At 43.9% G+C, this 19363-nt stretch overlaps 1 protein-coding gene and 1 long non-coding RNA gene across 4 annotated transcripts in view; one reads left to right on the top strand and one right to left on the bottom strand.

The window, feature by feature from the left end:
* The window catches only part of MYOF (myoferlin), a 158575-nt gene extending 152876 nt beyond the window's left edge, over positions 1-5699 (bottom strand). For 2 of the 3 annotated variants that reach the window (XM_073240687.1, XM_073240688.1), the window contains exon 1: positions 5401-5697. In XM_073240687.1, coding sequence (XP_073096788.1) covers positions 5401-5488 — 88 coding nt within the window. In that variant the 5' untranslated portion in view covers positions 5489-5697. Of the gene's footprint in view, positions 1-5400 lie in introns of all 3 variants that reach the window. The other variant, XR_012133124.1, reaches the window with a different exon arrangement.
* Positions 1-19363, top strand: part of LOC140850379 (uncharacterized) — a 30865-nt gene that overhangs the window by 3313 nt on the left and 8189 nt on the right. The gene's annotated exons all lie outside the window — the stretch shown is intronic.

Raw genomic sequence — 19363 nt, 5'->3', positions numbered from 1 at the left:
GAAATGAGCAGCTGCGGTACAATTCCAGGGGGTCCCTGACTTATGATGATTCAACTTATAATTTTTCAACATTACAATGATGCAAAAGAGATACACATTCTGGGGGTCTGTGTTCCTTGTAATTCAACAATTCTTGCCCATGACACCTTACCCTTCAGGTGGGACAACTGGGAAGGGAGAGAAGGACCTTATGTGAATGAGACCACAGTTGAGCCTCGTTAAAGAAATGCTTCCCATTTGACCTTCGAAAAAACAGCAACATTTGTCTTTCATATCACTTTCTATTTCTATGCCCTTCTTCTGTCTCCTAGTGGCCTCCCTGCCCTGTCTTGGGTAGCTAATGCCCTCAAGCTGGCTTCTTGCAGAGCTACCCCACCAGGCTATACTCACCCACAGGGTGACCACTCAGGCTGGGAGTTAGGTGGTCTGACATCCCATTTCACACTTTCAGGAAAGTGTGAGGAAGTATAGCCCAATTAACCTGCCCAGTGAGGCCTTCCTGTTAATTTAATTCAGTTGGGCTGCTTCCTTAGACTCTTACTAGTATCTTCCTTCTCATTCTAGCCCTGAAATGACCTCCCAGTGATCTGGAAAGCATCTGCCTCAACCAGTAAACCCTCTAATTAGTCTCCCTGACTAAAACTAATCTATCCTTCCCAGCTGGTTTATGAGAAAGTGCATTCCCTAGTCATGCCAGATTATTCCTCTGTGAACCTCACCACACAGACCCACGGCTCCCTGGGCTTTCTGTGTTGTTCCAAAGCCTGGAATGTCTTCTCATTATTTAAGACCAAACCAAGTGACACCTTGCCCACAACGCGTTTCACTCTTCTATCTGCTCTTGCCTTGTAATTTTGTATGTTTACTCTGGTTAGTATCTCATTCTTACATCCTAACTAGTTGATTTCCTAGGCCTAGAAGACCAAACCATACTATGTATATTTTCCTAGACTTAATTACTGACATACTGTCTGGTACATTGCAGGGTATCATCAAAAATAGAAGTAAATGTCATCAAACTGGGAAGGAAATTTAGGCATTCCCATGTGCAATTCATTTAACCCTCAAACAACCCTGCAAAGTAGGAGGTGTTATTAAGAACACTGAAGCTGAAGATTTTAATTGATTTGCTCGTGAGCAAATAGGAAGTAAGGAGTAAGAATTGGGATTCTCAGTAAGGTCTCTGTGGCCCTAAAACCTGGGGCCTTTGCATCCTGGACACATGACTAATGCCAAGTTAGGTGATGAGACTCAAGGTGCCAGATTTCCAAGCAGCTGTCTTAAGTGAAAACTGTTCAGACCCACTCGAATCACACCTCTACTCAACAAAAGAGGTGTTATTAGAAAAAACACAGCAGGGAAGGTGACTTTTGCCTTCATGGCACACTCATTGTGTATTATTAGACCACTGGGCATTTCATTTTGAATTGTTAACACTGGCAGCTTCACAATTTCCTTGCCAGAACCAAGAATGTAAAAAGAACTAGGGCACCAATTTGTCTCTGGGTAGCAGGTGCTGGGAATTTGTTATGCTCAGTGTTCAGGAAGGTGTGAGATGCCAAGCCTCATCCACAAAGCACCTGAGAGAACATTCAGTATAATTCTTTCTGAGAGAAGGGAGACTGGCAGACTTTTAAGGGTCCCTTTGGGAACCTAGAATCAGTGACTTCATCACAGTAAGATGTCTCAAATCTCCTGCCAGCTCTTGCCTCATGGTCAACATTTAAACTATGTATTCAACATCAGTGATGTGCTAGATGTTGCAGAGGATATAAAAATCCTCTGAGGGACTGGATGAGAATGGAGCAACTCAGCAGTAAATCCAAACCAGAGAAATACCAGCACCTGCGCATACCTTGAGGGAGGACAGGAAGGAAAACAAGCCACCTTAACTTATGTTTAAAAGGCAAATGTGGCTTTGTAGATAACAGCCTGTAAAATGTGCCTATGGGAAGAGTGCCTTTGAGAGTACCCATGCTTCGACAGGGTGGGGCCACTTTCCTTAGGTGGTGAGTCTCCAAGCCCCATACTCCGGAAGTGACAGGAATGACTCGGTAGCTTAAACACTTTTGCCTTCCTGAGTGTTTTATAAATATAAAACAGTGGTTCCATGGTAATACCCACATTGCATGATTGTTAGCTGACCAGTGGGAATCTTCTTGACTAGTCCTGTGGTGTACTTTGGGTAAACCAAGTCATCATGTGAGCCCTTCACTAGGTGTCTACACAGATGACAGTGAATGAGCCCTATTAGATCTCTCACGTGTTTCACCATTCTTAAATGGAATCTCATAGCTTTGCACTTATTTTAAAGATTTTTTTTAACTGAACTGTAAATTTTCAAGTAGCCAAGTACTTTTTGCTAAAAGCAGGATATTCTCTATTGCATAAATCACAGCTTTTGGGAATCTCCACAGATCTACTTCCTTTCAAATAAGCTATTATAGCCCCATTTTTCAGAAGTAGAAGAAAAAAAGGATTCTCAGAGAGATCAAGACTACAAAGACAAGCTATTGGAGTGAGATCTTAGAAATATCAAGGACTTCATTCCAAATGCAGTAACAGGTATCTGGAAAAATATGTAATAACATGACAAGTATTTGGTGACTATCTGGACAGACTATCTGGACAACTGCAGTGGCCATTCCATAAGGCAAAGATCTGCACACGACTGAAAGTGAGAGAAAATGCTGGCTGATGGAGTGGACAATATTCTAAGGACAGAATGAGAATACTGCTAAAGTTGCAACGATTAATGTTTCCTAGGAGTCATGTTTCACATGAACACAATGTTGCACAACTATATAAAAGCACAGCAATATAAAAGGAGGCAAGATAATTTCCTTTCAACCCATCTTTTCAAAAGATTTGACACAGAAGCAAGAGATGAGCCAAAGGGAAAATGAAAATCCATGGCAATATCCAGAAAAACCATTTTTAAAGGAAAAGACAAAAGGGAGGGGAAAAAGCCCCACAAAATACACAAAGACCAGGGAATCTGTCCTGTAGAAACATACAAATTCACAAGATATGCACTCTAAGTTCCTGCAGCACAGCACTGTTGCTAACGGAGTAGCTGGACTTACATGTCTACAGCAGAAAGTAAGGAAGAATTCATATCAAACTGTTTAGGGTGGCTATCACTAGGTAGGAAGAGTGGAAAGAGAGAAAGAATAGGAGGGGTGTGATGAGAATTTTCACTTTTCTGTTGTATAATCTCTTTTGGATTCCTAGTTTGTTTTGTTTTTACAGGCATTACCTTTTTCTTAAAAGAATGTTTTAAATATTATATTATTTTAAAAAGTTTTTTTAAAAACCTGTCATGTTTGGAGGAATCACTCAGTGTCTAGAGTTGAGAGAGGTCTCAGAGCTCCGACTAATCTAATCGCAGCTAATTGCAGCTTCTCAGTCTGGCTGTTTGTGGGGAACTCGGAGAAGGCGTCTCTGGCCCGCAGGCTCTCGGGCCTTAGCGTTGGGCGCTGCCCCGACAGAACGTGGTGCGTGCCGAGGATGGGAAACATCAGACGGGCTGCGTGGTTTTTGCGGTCTCCTCCTGCTCTGCTAGATATCAAGGACGTCTGTACAACAGGGACCCCAGTAACCCCTAGATCCTCCTGGTTCACACCAAATTCTGAGAAATTTGGTAGTCAGCCTCAGAAGGGGTTTGGACATAAAAAACCAAGGTCCACTCTAACCAGTTGATTGGCAGGGCAGCACATTCCCGACAGCAGTGCAGCTACAGTCTAACAGCGTCTCACAGCGTCCCTACAGGCATCGCCGTTAACGTGCCTAGCAAGCACTCGGGCAGTCTTATCATCATCTCAGAGTTTGCAAAGAATTGCTTATTGCCCTGACCTTGCTGTCTTGTGTACTCAAATGGCAAAAATTTACACATTTTAGTAAATACAGGGGCTTTCTTTGGTACCACCTTGATCTCCTTTAGGGCCTTTTTACATTTTACTCTCCACATTCTCCGTCCTGACTCTATACCAGGAAGCACCTTGGGTAATGACATCACCAGGTTGAACCCAATATATTTCTATGGTCTTTACATATCAATGGTGAAGGATACACACTTTTCATGTTCTGTCCCCATTATGCAATTGCCTCAAGGAAAATAAAAACGTAATTAATACATGTAAGTGAGCACTGATTCTCAAACCACATTGTCCTTGAAGAAGACTTTTTCCCTTCAAATCTTTTTTTTTTTAAAGTCATTTGGTAGCTTTGGGTTTCATTTCTTTAATTTTCTTGCTCATCCTCATGCAGAGATGTTTTGAGAAGAGAAACAGGGGGGTAAAACAGACAAAAGAAAAGAGAAAAAAGCAGATAAACCAGAAACGGGAAGGGAGAAGTAGTCAGCTCCAGGAGGAAGAGAGAAATGTGCCAAGGTGTGGTCAGGAACCATGTGCCCGTCAGGGCTCTGCTGTCTCTGCCCGTCCCTCCCACTCATCCCTCCTGCCTAGATGTGAGCTGGCAATCTTACCAATGACCTTGAACCAAAAGAAAATGAGAAGGCTCCTACACTCTGATGTAGACACATTCTCTCCAGCCTAAACTGGAATCACTTACAAAGCCTGGGAGCGTGCCATCACCCCAACCACTCCTGGCCCTCTCCACAATTAAATGGCATAGAAAACAACCTTCTAATACTACAGGCCTTGTAAAGATGATCCCTCCTCACCCATTTTGCAGAAAAGGAGAACCTGACATCCAGAGAAATAAGGTCACTTGACCAAGGTCATTCAGATAGAGCAAACTAGAGGCCCAAACTACAGACTGGTTTTGTTCCGAGCTCTTTCCCCTAAGAGCAATTTAAAAGCTACAAAACATACAAAAAAAACAAAAAAATTGTCAACATTGGAGAGATGAAGAACAATTATAAAGAGGCACAAAATACCGTGAAAACAAACTAATCTGAAATAATAACTTTACCTCATCTCCCAGAAGCCCAGTGACAATAAAAGCAGCAGTGGGCTGTTTAAGAATAATGGTAGCTCGGACAATTTAATTGTGCTGTTTGCTCCTTTACCCATTTGTCGCAGGCAGACACAATAAAAATGTGTGTTAAGACCCCTAAAACTCTTACTCTGAACCAACATTCATTGACCAATGAAATTTGGGGGTCAACAAATACATTTCCTCCTTCACGGGCTTATAGAAATCAGATTTACTAGACTTAAAATACCAGGTCCTTTTATGATTCTCAAAACCCTGGGAAAATTTTAAAAGCCTTCCACTGAAATCTGTCTTCTCCTCTGACTTGCACTGGTAACCAATTTCAACTAATGTCGGAGTTTGCTTTGTAAATCGCCTAAGCTCAAACTTTGAAAGAATGTGACCCAAGTAACTTAAAATTCCAAAAGAGGACTTGAGAAGAAGAAGAAAACTTTTCCTTACCCTTAAAAATAACAGAAACAATGGGATCCGGTTTCCCAAATTTCGTTTTAGGGATATTGCTGGCAGATTCCACAATCACTCGAAGCATGGCTCTTCATGGGCAGAAAGCAAGTTAGCAGAGGAAACTGGGCAGACGTGCGCGCGGGAGCTCGGGCCGCACCTCGGCAGGAAAGAAGGTGCCGGAGGGTTTCTCTGCGGAGAGGGAGCGGGGAACGGCGAAGGCGTGGATCTCTGACGGATTATTTACTGAAGGCTCCGTGTAAACTGATACCCAAACTCCCTTAGGCTCCGCAATGCGGCAAGAACACACTTATGAAATGGAGAAATGTGGAAGTGAAAAGGACACAACCTCAGCTAAAAATAATTATGTGCAACAAATGAAACTGAAATATGCATTTGGGGCTAATAAATGTGGGCAGGTCAGGAGACCACCAAGACGCTGCTGCCTTTCAGCAACAATTCGCGAAGACAAATTAATTTGGTTTCTGCCACCCCTTTCATTCTTTTCGGAGCTTCGTGGAATTTTAAAACTTTAGTCTTTTTTTATTTTTTAATTTTACTTTTGCCTTTTCTTGTCTCATGCTGTTGATCACATTGACTCTGTAACCGCTTGTAGAACATTTTTAAAAATTAATTAAAGGGTGCCCCCTACTGTATGGCAGAGGAATAACTGGGTTTATTTCAAGCAAACCTGATCCGGAGGCGGTAACCTGAGTTTTCAAAATTAGTGTACTGAAACCCATCCTTTGCTTTATAAAAGGATTCACCATAGGACTTCTTCAAACCCCTTAAGAGATGAGACACCTAAACTGTCCTTATCCATCACAAGCTTCAGTGAAAACGGGGAAGTTACTCTCCACTCTTTCAGCACCTAAACCTGAGCAGTGTTTTCCCTTCCTTTGTTAAAAAAGAAAAAAATCGGTGAGACTTGTTAAAGCACCCTAAGAAAGATTTTGTTCTAGGGGAGGTGGACCATTGCAATAGACAAAGGCACCACTAACACGGAATTTTGCAGTGGAGAAGAGAGATGGCCTCAACTCGGAAGAGAGAATGAGCAAGAAGTTTATAGCCAAGGAGCAGAGTGGAGGCACAGTGGCTGGAAAATTGCTAGAAGGAAACTTGAGGAGAAAAAGGGGATTCTGGCTGAACCCACCTACCAGCAGACCTGATGAACATAGGTCAGGGTGGCCAGACATCCCCTGGGGGCCAGTGGAGGATGAGGGACGTGATCAGATATCGGAGTGATCAGTTAGGGTAGAGGGTCCAGGTGGGGGCTAAGGGGTGTTAAACTGACTTAGCATGGTTCTTGCTAAAACTAAATTTACAAGGAAGTGCACAGAGGGGCCTAGCTGAAGGTTCAGGAACCTAACTGAAGTCTGGTCAAGCAAAGAATCTTTGTGACCTAGAGTGCGTTAGGCAGTGTAGCCTGGTGATTAAAATCCCTAGAAGAGGGGCTCTCTTGTCCCCTCCTGGCCTGAGCCAGGAGCTCTTTCCTCTCACTTTATCTCTAAATAAAAGCCTGTACCTTGCTCTCCTATTTTGACTGTTTGCTAAGTTCATTCATCGACTCTGCAAACAAGAACCCCAGCATCAACATTCCCAAAGAATCCTTAAAAGGGGAACTCCCAACCTTCTGGGGCACTCCTCTCATTGAGGTCACCCACACTTTCAAAGGTCATAACCTTTTAACTTTAAACTTTCTCTCTCCAACCTTTCAGGGTACCTCTCCTTGCTGAGGTGGCCTGTACTTTTTCTCTCTCTAAGTAACTTTAAATAAAATTTGTACTCTGCTTAAAAAAAAAAAAAGTCCCTAGAAGAGCCTGGGTTAGTAGCCAGCCAGACCTGAGTGTGGTCCTGCTCCATTGCTTCTGAGCTATGCTCCTTTCAAGTCTCTAACCCCTCTCTTCCGTAGTTACCTCATTTGTGAAATGGAGATAAAGGTCGTCATAAGATAAAGGTCTTAGCATGGCACAAAGCATGCAGTAAGTTACACACGTGCACAAGCAGAAGTTCATGCTTATTCCTGATTGAAAGCGTTTCTGTTAACACAAGTTGGCTTTCAATCAGGATCTCTTTGTGTTTCAAAAGAAACGGCTAAAATTTATGGTGAAGAAACAGAGGACTTCCTTTTGCATTTCAACATACAACTAGAAGATTCATCTGTAAACAAATGCTTCAAGTGCACTGAAAATGTATAGTTTACCCACTAGAATTCTTCTGTCTCAGTGAGTTTCTCAGTGGCTTATATAAAGAACCAATGGACCCAATACTGTATACTTTATTGTATCTAGCAGACACATTGACTAAATACAGTCTATATTTTGGTGGAATATAGACAACATGTGTTTATTTTGTTTGGCTGGTTTTTACTTCTCCCTTTTTATTGTGAAATATATTTACACAAAAATGCATACAACATGAATGTGACAGTTTAACAACCAGCTCAAGATAGAAACACTGCCAGCACTCCAAAAGCCCTCGTATTACCTATATGTCACATCCACCTTCTTTCCCCACAAAGAGGTAACCATTATTCTGTTTTTTATGGTAATAATTTCTGTGCTTTTCCTTATAATTTTATCCCCAAAATAGTTTAGCTTTGCTTATGACCTTTATATGACCATATGAATTCTTTTATATATTATGAACTTTATATACGTATGTTTTATCTATGTATAGGTACACACATACATATAGTCATATGGTATGAATTGTTTGATATATTATGACCTTTATAGACATGAAATCCTATGGTATGAATTCTTTTGCATCTGGCTTCTTTTTTCAACATTACATTGTGAAATTCATCCATGTATCTCTACTCCATTTACTCTCATTGCTACATGGCATTTCATTGTATGCGGGCACCACATTTTATCAACCACTCTACTGTTGATGGACAATGGATTATTCAGAGTTTGGATCATTCATGCTGGATCAAAGGGTACATGTACTTCTTCAGGATTAATAGGTAATTCAAAATTGTTTTCCACAGTGGTTGTACTATTTATACACTCAGCAGCAGTATGTGAGACTTCCTGTTCATATACTTGACAATGTTAGATTTTTTAAATGTTTGTCCATCTGGTGAGTTTATGATAGTATTTCTTTGTGTCGCGACCCTTCAGGGACCAAAGCAACACGCCCAAGGTCTTAATTCTTCTCTAGGCTTTATTGTCTAATCTCTCACTGCGGTTACAGCAGTTGTCGGGAAGCTCCTCTCCCTCCCGGCGGGCTCCCTTATATTCAGTCACCCAACCAATCCGGGACAGTATCATGCATGACCTTTAAGCGGATAGGTGTCATGCGCCACTCTAAGTGGGCAGCACGAGCTGTGCACGGGTACGGACGTCTGCTGGGCCAATCCCCAACAGGGAAGAGGGGAAAGGATGGTGAGCAGGAAATGGGCGCCATCTTCTTCAGCTGGTGACGAGGCTAAAATACCAGGTCTTAGAACTACCACTGGGCAAGGGAGCTGTGGTGGATCAGCCCTGGGACCGAGCCCTGGCCAGGGGCCCGGCCCTCACATCTCCCCCTTCTTTGTTTAACATAATGCGTGTCTTTTGGATCATGCCTGTCTTAGGTTGCCCAGAGTCTGCAGCATTCTTACCCATCTTCAGGCGGCAGACAGCTCTGGTCTGTGCCCTGTCTTAGGTTGATATGTGCAGCTCCAGATCTTACCCGTCTCTGGCTACTGATCTAACATCTGAAGCCATATATTTGGGGAGACGCCTTCTTCCAGGGCAGCCATCGCTTGCAACAGCACTCGTCTATCCTGTAATTGCTGCCACCGCACAGAGCAAATTGCCCTGCCAAGAAGCAGCAGTCCAGTGATCACAATCACACCCATAACTCCCACCCCGGACCAAGCCTTTACAGCATCAAACACTGTCATAGCTGATTGAGACATGGAGATAACATTAACAGTGTTAGAGCTAACATTCATGATTTCTAATCTTAGCTGCGTGGTAAGCTCCTCGAGTTCGCTAGACCAGTTTGTGTTCAGCAAGTGTCCCAGCTGTCGGGATAGGTTTGCAGCCCGAGAGAAGTTGTTGAAAGGAATGCTGGAAACACACAGTCCAGTGTAGGAACTGACACAGCCCAAATGCCATGTCTGACCGAGCAAATCCAGTTGTTCCTGGAGAAGGTCCACGCGCTGGTTCACCAAGACTATACCGTTCTTCAAGTGTGTATTAATAAGGTTTTGCTGCGTCAGCGCAGAAGCGGTATCTTGCGACAGGCTGTTCAAAGTCTCTGCTGATAGGTTACTCAGGGGCAGTGGCAGTGGCCATGCCTTTACTCTCGCTGGCGGCAGGGTCCACCCTAGGATCGTGAGCGCTATCAGCATCAGCATTCTGTTCTTCTGTCCTCGAGTTTTCCACTTGCCTCACGTATCGCTCCGGTACCCAGATAGGTTGGTGTTGGCCCTGTGGGAAAACACAAACAGAGCCTCGGGTCCAGATAAGTACTGGGTCCGGGCCTTTCCAGTTACCTTCCAGCACGTCTTTCCACAGTACTTTGGGTTTCCTGTCAGGGTCGGCAGACTGACTGTGTCTTTCAGCCGCACTCTGGCCGTTTATGTCCAATGTCAGAAAATTTAATATAAATAGGATGATATTAAGTTTATCTTTAGGGGATTTGTAGTCTGCCCCTATTCCCCCTTTTTGTTTTATTAGAGTGGCCTTGAGTGTTCTGTGTGTGCGCTCTACTACACCCTGTCCTTGAGGGTTGTATGGAATACCCGTTGTATGAGCAATGTTTAGAGTCTGAGTAAATGTCAGAAACGGTCGGGATGTATATGCTGGTCCATTGTCAGTCTTCAGGTGTTTAGGCATGCCCCAGGCAGAGAATGCCTGTAGGCAGTGGGAAATAACATCTCGGACTTTTTTGCCCGTGTGGCAGGAGGCGAAGATTACTCCTGAGCATGTGTCAACGGACACATGAACATACTTAATGTTCCCAAATTCGGGGATGTGTGTGACGTCCATTTGCCACAGGTGGTTTGGTAGTAGTCCTTTTGGGTTTATGCCTTGAGATGGTAGGGGTAGGAGAGCAACGCACCATTTACAGCCGAGGACTATGGCTCTCGCTTGCTCCCTTGTAATAGGATATTTCATCCGTAAGGTGGTGGAATTAACATGAAAGAGCTTGTGGTAATTAGTGGCCTGTTCTACCAGGTTGGCTAAAGCTAGGATGTACGGGCTGCGGGTTAGTTTGTCCGCTCTCCTATTTCCTTCGGCAAGTGGGCCTGGGAGTGGAGTATGAGCCCTAATATGTCCAATAAAGAAAGGATGGACCCAATCCCAGATAAGGTGCTGCAAGCTTCTAAGTGTTCCGGCGACCGGCGATGTCTGTCTAATGTGCCTTGCATTTTCTATAATGGTAACTGAGTTAACTACATATTGACTGTCTGACAGGAGGTTAAATGGCTCGTGGGGAAATAATTTAAAGGCCTGCACCACTGCCAGCAGCTCCACCTGCTGGGCGGATGTTGCCGGGAATGTGAGGGTCCATGATTGTTCATTGGTAACTATTGCGGCGGTGCCATCCTTAGAGCCGTCGGTAAAGATTACCTTAGCCCTAGGAATGGGTTCCCTCCTGGTAGTTTTAGGGAAAATGATCGGGTTAGCTAGGCAAAACTGGAGCCAGGGGGATTTTGGATAATGATTATCGAAGGTGGCACTAGATATGGTGCAGGCGATAGCCCATGCATCACAGCAGGTGGTAAGACATTCAATTCGTTTTGCAGTATATGGGGTAATGATGGTATTTGGAGGGGCACCGAACGTCTCCGTGGATACCCTGACACCTTTCAAGATCAGCTCGACCACACTCTGGGGAAACCAATCCAGGATCTTCCCGGGCGAATGTGCCAAGTAGACCCATAGCATAAGGCCCTCTTGCCACAGTACGCCTGTGGGGCTATGATTGCTAGGGAGCACTATGAAGGCAATTGGTTTGGAGTAATCAATCCGCTCGACTTGCGCTAACTGCAAGCGTGACTGAACCAATGTTATAGCTTTTCTCGCCTCTTCAGTGAGTGATCAAGGGGAGGCCAGATCAGGTTCTCCCCTCAGGAGGTTATATAAGGGACTTAGCTCTTCATTGGTGAGTTTCAAATATGGATGAACCCAATTAATGTCTCCCAATAGTTTTTGAAAATCATTTAGAGTTTTCAGGTGATCCGTCCTTATGGTTACCTTTAATGGCCTGGTCATTGTGTTTCCCAATCTCATTCCTAAATATTCCTTTACTTTGAATGTTTGGATCTTTTCAGGGGCTGTTTTAAGGTTCCACTCCTCAAAATGTTCCTGCAGGAAACAGAGAGCCAACTCCAGTTGTCTCTCCTCTTCACTGCACAGCAAAATGTCATCCATATAGTGATAGATGATTATCAGGGGAAACTGTTTCCTGACAGTTTGTAAGGCCTTCTTTACATACATCTGACACATGGTGGGGCTATTAGCCATGCCCTGTGGCAATACTATCCACTCATATCGCTCATCGGGACAACTATGATTCACTGCTGGCACGGTAAAGGCAAACCTTTGACAGTCTCTGGGGTGAAGCGGGATGGAGAAGAAACAGTCTTTGATATCTATCACTATTGAATTCCATCCTCTGGGCAGGGCCACAGGGAGAGGAAGGCCTAATTGTACAGGTCCCATAAGCTCCATCTGTCTGTTCACTGCCCTGAGATCATGGAGTAATCTCCACTTGCCAGACATTTTCCTAATTACAAAAATAGGTGTGTTCCATGGCGAGGTAGAGGGCTGGAGGTGACCAGCTGCTATCTGTTCTTGTACTAAAGTGTGGGCTGCTTCCTTCTTTTCTTTGGTGAGGGGCCACTGAGGTACCCACACGGGCCTTTTTGACTGCCATGTTATTTCTATAGGCTGTTTTCCCTCAGTGGCCCCAAAGAAAAACCCAATCCTGGTCCTCCGAGCCCTTTGGGCGGTCTCCCTGCTAAAAGGATTGGTTGTTCTTTCCCTTGGAGATCCTTCCCTAGTCCTCTAGTGCCCATGTACCCCTGTTTTTTCATTATGGCATTAGACTGCTCACTGTAAAAAGTCTCTGTGGTTAGTTTAAAATTCATTTGTGTTAACACATCTCGTCCCCATAGGGACATAGGTATTTTTAGGATGTATGGTTGAATAACACCGTGATGCCCCTCTAAGTCCTTCCATGGCAGTGTGGCTGCACTGTACATTGGTGCCTGGGCTATCCCCAGACCTCTCAGTGTTTGTGCAGCTCGATTTAGAGGCCAGTCTTTAGGCCACTCTTCTTCCCTGATGATGCTGCGATCTGCCCCGGTATCTAACAGCCCCACAAACTCCTTGCCTCTAATTTGGATTACATACATAGGCCGGTCCCCTAATTCTAGCATGACACAAGCTAGTGGAGCCCCGGATGACCCAAAGCCGGAGGTCCCCCTTATGACCTTCTTACTGTCAAAATTGTCATGGTTACTGGGAAGCATGAGAATTTGAGCAATGTGGTCTCCTGGATTTATGGCGGTAATGCCTAGCGGGGAGGAGACCATCACCTTTACTATTCCCTCAAAATCTGGATCTATCACTCCAGGATGGACTATCAAGCCTGCTTTAGTGGTGGAACTGCGGCCTTAAAGGAGTCCCACCACCCCCCTCTTTAAGGGCCCCCTGTAATCGGACTCCACTACTTGAACTCCCATTTCTGGAGTCAGTACGAGGCGGGTGGTGGCACGGATGTCCAGTCCGGCACTCCCTATTGTGGCTCTCCTTGGTTCTCCGCCTCCTTGTGAGTGCTCTGATTGGTCAGGTGATAATGTGTTCGGGGGATTTGCTGAATCACCCCATACATTTGCGGGCCCTGAGGTGTGGGGCCCCACCTCCCGTTTTTTGGCTGCTGTGGAGGCAGTGGGCGTCCTTCTACATCGGCCACTGATCTACACTCATTTGCCCAGTGGTTCCCTTTTCTGCACCTAGGGCACAGTTGAGGTTGCCTGATGGGTGTGGCATTACCTCCTGGTCCCCCTAGCTTGGGGCAGTCCCTCTTCAAGTGACCTGGCTGCTTACCATAGAAGCATGCCCCTGGAGGGGTGGCTCTGCCACGCGCATTGCGCAGTCCTTGAGTTATTGCAGCGGCCATCACTTGCCCTTGAACTACACTATCGTTTATGTCTCTACATACCTTAATATAGGTGTTTAAGTCTTTATTTTTCCATGGCCGAATGGCTTCCTTACACCATTTGTTTGCTTGCTCATACGCTAACTGTTTGACTAAGGGCATGGCTGTTTCTGCATCTCCAAAGATCCTACTGGCAGTTTGCATCAACCTCGTGAGAAAATCTGCATAGGGCTCATTAGGCCCCTGCAACACCTTAGTAAGCTGACCCTGTAGATCCCCTGTGCCTTGTAAGGTCTTCCAAGCTCTGACTGCGGCTGTGGAAATCTGTAAGTAAACCGTGGGAGGGTAGTTGACCTGATTGTGCTGCCCTAAGTAGGGTCCAGAGCCCATTAACATGTCTAGGTTCCATTGATGGTTCCCTGCTGCAATATTACACCATGCAGTATCCTGGGAAAACTCCTGCCACGCAGTTTTAAAAGTCAGATACTGGCCTCCAGAGAGAGACGCCCTGGCGACATTGGCCCAGTCATCTGGGGTTAGGTTCAAGGAGGCCACTGATTCTACCAGAGACTGTAAAGGTGGCCTGAGGCCCATAGGTGGTGGCGGCCTCCTTCAGGCTTTTGATTATTTTGAAGTCTACGGGTTGATGATATCTTTGCTGAGTGTTCAAGTCTTCTATTACAGGGAATGCTGCCTGCCCTTCTCTGCATACCCACCTCGCCCAGCCATCTTTACAGTGACAGTGCTGATAAGGTGGCGGCTCGGGCCATGAAGTGAATGGTCCTGGTTTTAATCGTGAGGGTTCGATGGGGGCTGAGGGAGTTACTAGCCCTGCTTTGGCATTATCTGCCTTTAGGGGGGTGTGGTGAGCCTCCCCCTCCTCCCTTGGCTGGAGTCTCAACGGTTCAAGGGAGGGATATAATGATGGGCGTGATGCTCTGCTATTAAACCTGTTCTCTAGCTCGTCCCCCGAAAGTTCCCCGTCTTCATCCTCATCAGATGGCAGTCCCTGTTCAGATCCCCCTTCCGATGCCTTTGCGGAGGCACGCTCTTCTTGTACTTCCTCTAATATTTCCTCCCCCTCTTGGATGGCCTCTCGGCAGCTTGGCTTCTGTCTCTTCAGGCAATTTTTTACTGGACCCCAAATAGGGATTGTCCCTGGTGGAAGGGGCTCCCTCTTGTCTGCCCGGCGTAGGTCATCCCCCAGCCTGTCCCATAAAGGGCTGGTGATTTTTCCTTCATCTAAGAACCATGGGGCATGATTCTCTATAGTGTTCAGGAATGCCCTGGCAGTCTTCGTTTTCAAAGGGGTTCCATTAGCTCTAAGGAGCGCTTTCAGAGGTTCCTCGGCCCTAACCCTAGAGGCCTCCGTCCCCATCCTCTCTCTAAAGGGGCAAGTATCCTAGTTATGATTTAGATGGACTATGCCGCTAATTCCGTGAACCTTTTGATTTCGTCGCCGCTCTGTGAACCTTCACTGGTGCCTCCTCATTCCATATATTATAATAAACAATGTCACAAACACTAACAGGACACACACACTACACATAAACACCTACCGCAACTGCCTGCTGTCTGCCCTGCCACGTATACTTTCAGTTTGCTCCCTGATCCACTCACCCTCCTTGGTTCCCTCTCCCGGTCTGGCCAGCCGACCAAACGGCATCCAGCGACGTTCCTGAAGAGTTACAAGCTATGCTTCATCGGCAGGCGCCAGGGTCAGCGGATCAGGTCGCGACGAGGTTTAGCGATTCCCGGGTTTCGGCACCACTTGTCACGACCCTTCAGGAACCGAAGCAACATGCCCAAGGTCTTGATTCTTCTCTAGGCTTTATTGTCTAATCTCTCACGGCAGTTACAGCAGTTGTCGGGAAGCTCCTCTCCCTCCCGGCGGGCTCCCTTATATTCAGTCACCCAACCAATCCGGGACAGTATCATGCGTGACCTTTAAGCGGATAGGTGTCACGCGCCACTCTAAGCAGGCAGCATGAGCTGTGCACGGGTACGGAAGTCTGCTGGGCCAATCCCCAACAGGGAAGAGGGGAAAGGGTGGTGAGCAGGAAATGGGCGCCATCTTCTCCAGCTGGTGATAAGGCTAAAATACCAGGTCTTAGAACTACCACTGGGCAAGGGAGCTGCGGTGGATCAGCCCCGGGACCGAGCCCTGGCCAGGGGCCCGGCCCTCACACTTTGGAGCTCTAATTTGCATTTTTCAGATTGCTAATGAGGCTGAGTACCTTTTTATATTTATATGTACCAGCTTTTGAAGTACCTGTTCAAATCTTTAAATTTTTCTATTGAATTCTTTGTGTTTTCTTACTAATATGCAGGCACTGTTTATGTGCTCTGAATACTAGTCCTTTGTAGGTTATACTCCATCTATAATTGATTATGCTCATGTAAGGTTAGAAGTTATGTTTTGTTTTTCCCATATGGATTTTCAGTTGATCCAGTACTACTTACTGAAGTTTTCCTTTCCTCAAGTCTAGGTTACTTATCAGGTGTATAGATGTGTTTAGGTCTATATCTATGCCCTCTATTCTGTTTCACAGATCTATTTGCCAATCTCTGCACCAAGACTACTCTGTGTTAATTACAGCCTTATAAAATTTTCATGATAAGATTTTGAGTAAACCCTCCAATCTTGATTTTTTTCTTCAAGTGTCTTGGCTCTTTTTGCATTTTAATCTACATAATAGAATCAGCTTATCAAGTTAGAAATATTTTTTTTAATCTGTTGAAATTCTGTTTTAAATTTCATTGAGTCTCTAAGTCAATTTTTGGAGAACTGATATCATTAGAAGATAAGTATTTCAATCCAAGAATATACTATATCATTTCATTCACTTAGATTTTTTTAACATTTTTGCAGTAAAGTTTTACAACATCCCATTAAGTCCTTGAACATCCTTTTTTTAGATGTTAGAACTTCACATTTCTTTCAGCTCTGTGTTATGAACATTTTTAAACCTAAAAAAATGAAAATAATGCAATTAACACCTCTCTGCCCATTGTCTTGATTCAACAACTATTAACATTTGGCATGATCTTGTTATCTACCTTTTTAGATTAAAAAAATAATATTATTTAAAAATAATCCTAAACATTCTGAAATTTTACCCTTAAATGATAAAGCATGCTCCTTGTAGGACATTGTCCTATAACAGCACTGCAACATGCCCACATATGTGTGTAATCAAATTATTCAATTTTGCTAGTAACTAATTATACTATAATATCTTTTACAGTTTTCTATTTTTTTAAATCAAGATTCATGTAACACGTTTGTTCATTTGGCTGTTTTGTTTCTTTGACCATTTTTATTGCTGATCAGTCTCCCACAATTGACTTCTTTTCCCACCTCATTAAATTTTTGGAAGAAACCTATTAGAAAGTATACACTTTAAAAGTTTTAACTTTTAATGGTTGTTTGTATAAAGAGATACATATGCTTTTGTGATTGGCCTTGTGTCCAATAACCTGGATAAACTCTTACATTAATTTTTTTTTGAGAGGGCATCTCTCATATTTATTGATCAAATAGTTGTTAACAACAATAAAATTCTGTATAGGGGGGTCAATGCTCAAAGTACAATCATTAATCCATCTCAAGCCTAATTCTCGTCAGTCTCCAATCTTCTGAAACATAACGAACAAGTTCTTACATGGTGAATGAATTCTTACATAGTGAATAAATTCTTACATGGTGAACAGTACAAGGGCATTCATCACAGAAACTTTTGGTTTTGATCACACATTATGAACTATAAACAATCAGGTCAAATATGAATATTCGTTTGATTTTTATACTTGATTTATATGTTGATCCCACATTTCTCCCTTTATTATTATTACTATTTTTATTTTTAATAAAATGCTGAAGTGGTAGGTAGATGCAAGAGAAAGGTAGAAAACATAGTTTAGTGCTGTAAGAGGGCAAATGTAGATGATCAGGTGTGTGCCTATGGACTAAGTATTAATCCAAGCTAGACAAGGGCAGCAAAACATCCACGGATGCAGAAGATTTCTCTCAAAGCAGGGGGGGTGAGATTCTGAGCCTCACCTCTGTTGATCCCCAATTTCTCACCTGATGGCCCCCCTGCGACTGTGCCTGTCTTAGGTTGTTCCTCCCCTTGAGGAGTCTTACCCGTCTCTTCCGGGGCCATACAGGGAAATGTTAAGTTGGTAAGTGAGAGAGAAGCCATATTGTTTGAAAAGGTTAGCTTTTTACTTCTTTGCAGATTTATGCCCTGTGGCTTCTATGCCCAGCACTTGTCTCGAGGTATCTTTACCACCTGGAGGAATTATGATACTCGGTGAATTCGATATGAGGCACGAATTCTATTTAAGGGTTGTAATTAGGAAGGAAGAAGAAAAGCTATAGAGGTAGCATATGGAAGAAAACATGGGAGGATTGATTATTTCTTTGACATATCTTCTTGTAGAGTACCTTAAGTATGTATAAGTTTTAAACTACTAACTAATTTGCACACACATATTAACATAATGGGAATACGGTGACATAAACAAAGCAAATCTATAATTACCATCCATCTCCAGTGAAGCCAAGAAAACCATTTAGGCACCCTAGGCATTTGTGAAAATTTGTCTATGATATGATGGATATTGTCCAACTGTACTTGAACAGTCTGAGAGAAATCAGACAAATTAAAGCAGCCCATTTCTGGGATCTGTTCACATCCCATATGTTCTTTTAACCATAGAAAGTCTATAGTCATAAGATTTTGGAGTGCTACAACTTGCACCCCTCCCAACTCCTGGTTGAGTTCCAACAGTACAGATCCGGTCAAATTCATTGTCTCACTATATGCACATGCCAGCCTAGACATCTCCCTCCTCATTCCAATGGCAAGTCCAGGAAACAGTGGGGTGGATGCAGCCACAACTGCAGCATCGCCCAGATCCCTGTGGAGGCTTTTTGATGATCATTCCCTGGCACAAGTCCTCCAGAGAGTGCTGATGCCAGAAGCTCCTCCTCATATCGTATCTTAGTTCATTTTCTGGGTATCCAAGCTGGGCCTTGATCTTCTGCATAGAAACAAACAGACCCTTTGCCCACACTTTGACATGTCCTCTATACCACTGTGCAGAACTCATTGGAGTTCAGCACACAGGAACTGCTTTTTTTTTTTTTATTAAGAGAAAGGAATATTATCAGAAAAGAGTACCTCCATAGCTGATCATCTGACACCCTTTAAGTGATCAACATTAAGGACATTTAAAGCATGCGTTGATCTTTGATATACCAATAGTTTTATCCTATCAAGGAGTAATCCCCCTTTTCTTTCTTTCTTTCTTTTTTTTTTTAATCTTTAATCTACACTTACATGAAGAATACTGTTTACTATGCTCTCCCCTATATTAGGTCCCCCCTAACAACCACATTACGGTTACTGTACATCAGCTTAGCAAAATGTTGTAGAATCACTACTTGTCCTCTCTGTGTTGTGCAGCCCACCCTCCCCTTTCTCCCTCCCCCCCATGCATGCTAATCTTAATACCCCTCTTCTTCTTCCCCTCCCCTTATCCCTCCCTGCCCACCCATCCTCCCCACTTCCTTTCCCTTTGGTACCTTTTGGTCCATTTTTGGGTTCTGTAATTCCGCTGCTGTTTTGTTCCTTCAGTTTTTCCTTTGTTCTTATACTCCTCAGATGAGTGAAATCATTTGGTATTTCTCTTTCTCCGCTTGGCTTATTTCACTGAGCACAATACTCTCCAGCTCCATCCATGTTGCTGCAAATGGTTGGATTTTTCCACTTCTTATGGCTGAGTAGTATTCCATTGTGTATATGTACCACATCTTCTTTATCCATTCATCTACCGATGGACATTT

Source organism: Manis javanica, chromosome 7, assembly GCF_040802235.1.
Source record: "Manis javanica isolate MJ-LG chromosome 7, MJ_LKY, whole genome shotgun sequence".
In the NCBI taxonomy this organism is placed as follows: domain Eukaryota; kingdom Metazoa; phylum Chordata; class Mammalia; order Pholidota; family Manidae; genus Manis; species Manis javanica.
Note: the sequence above shows the minus strand (reverse complement) of the source record. Positions and strands in the feature narration are given on the sequence as shown.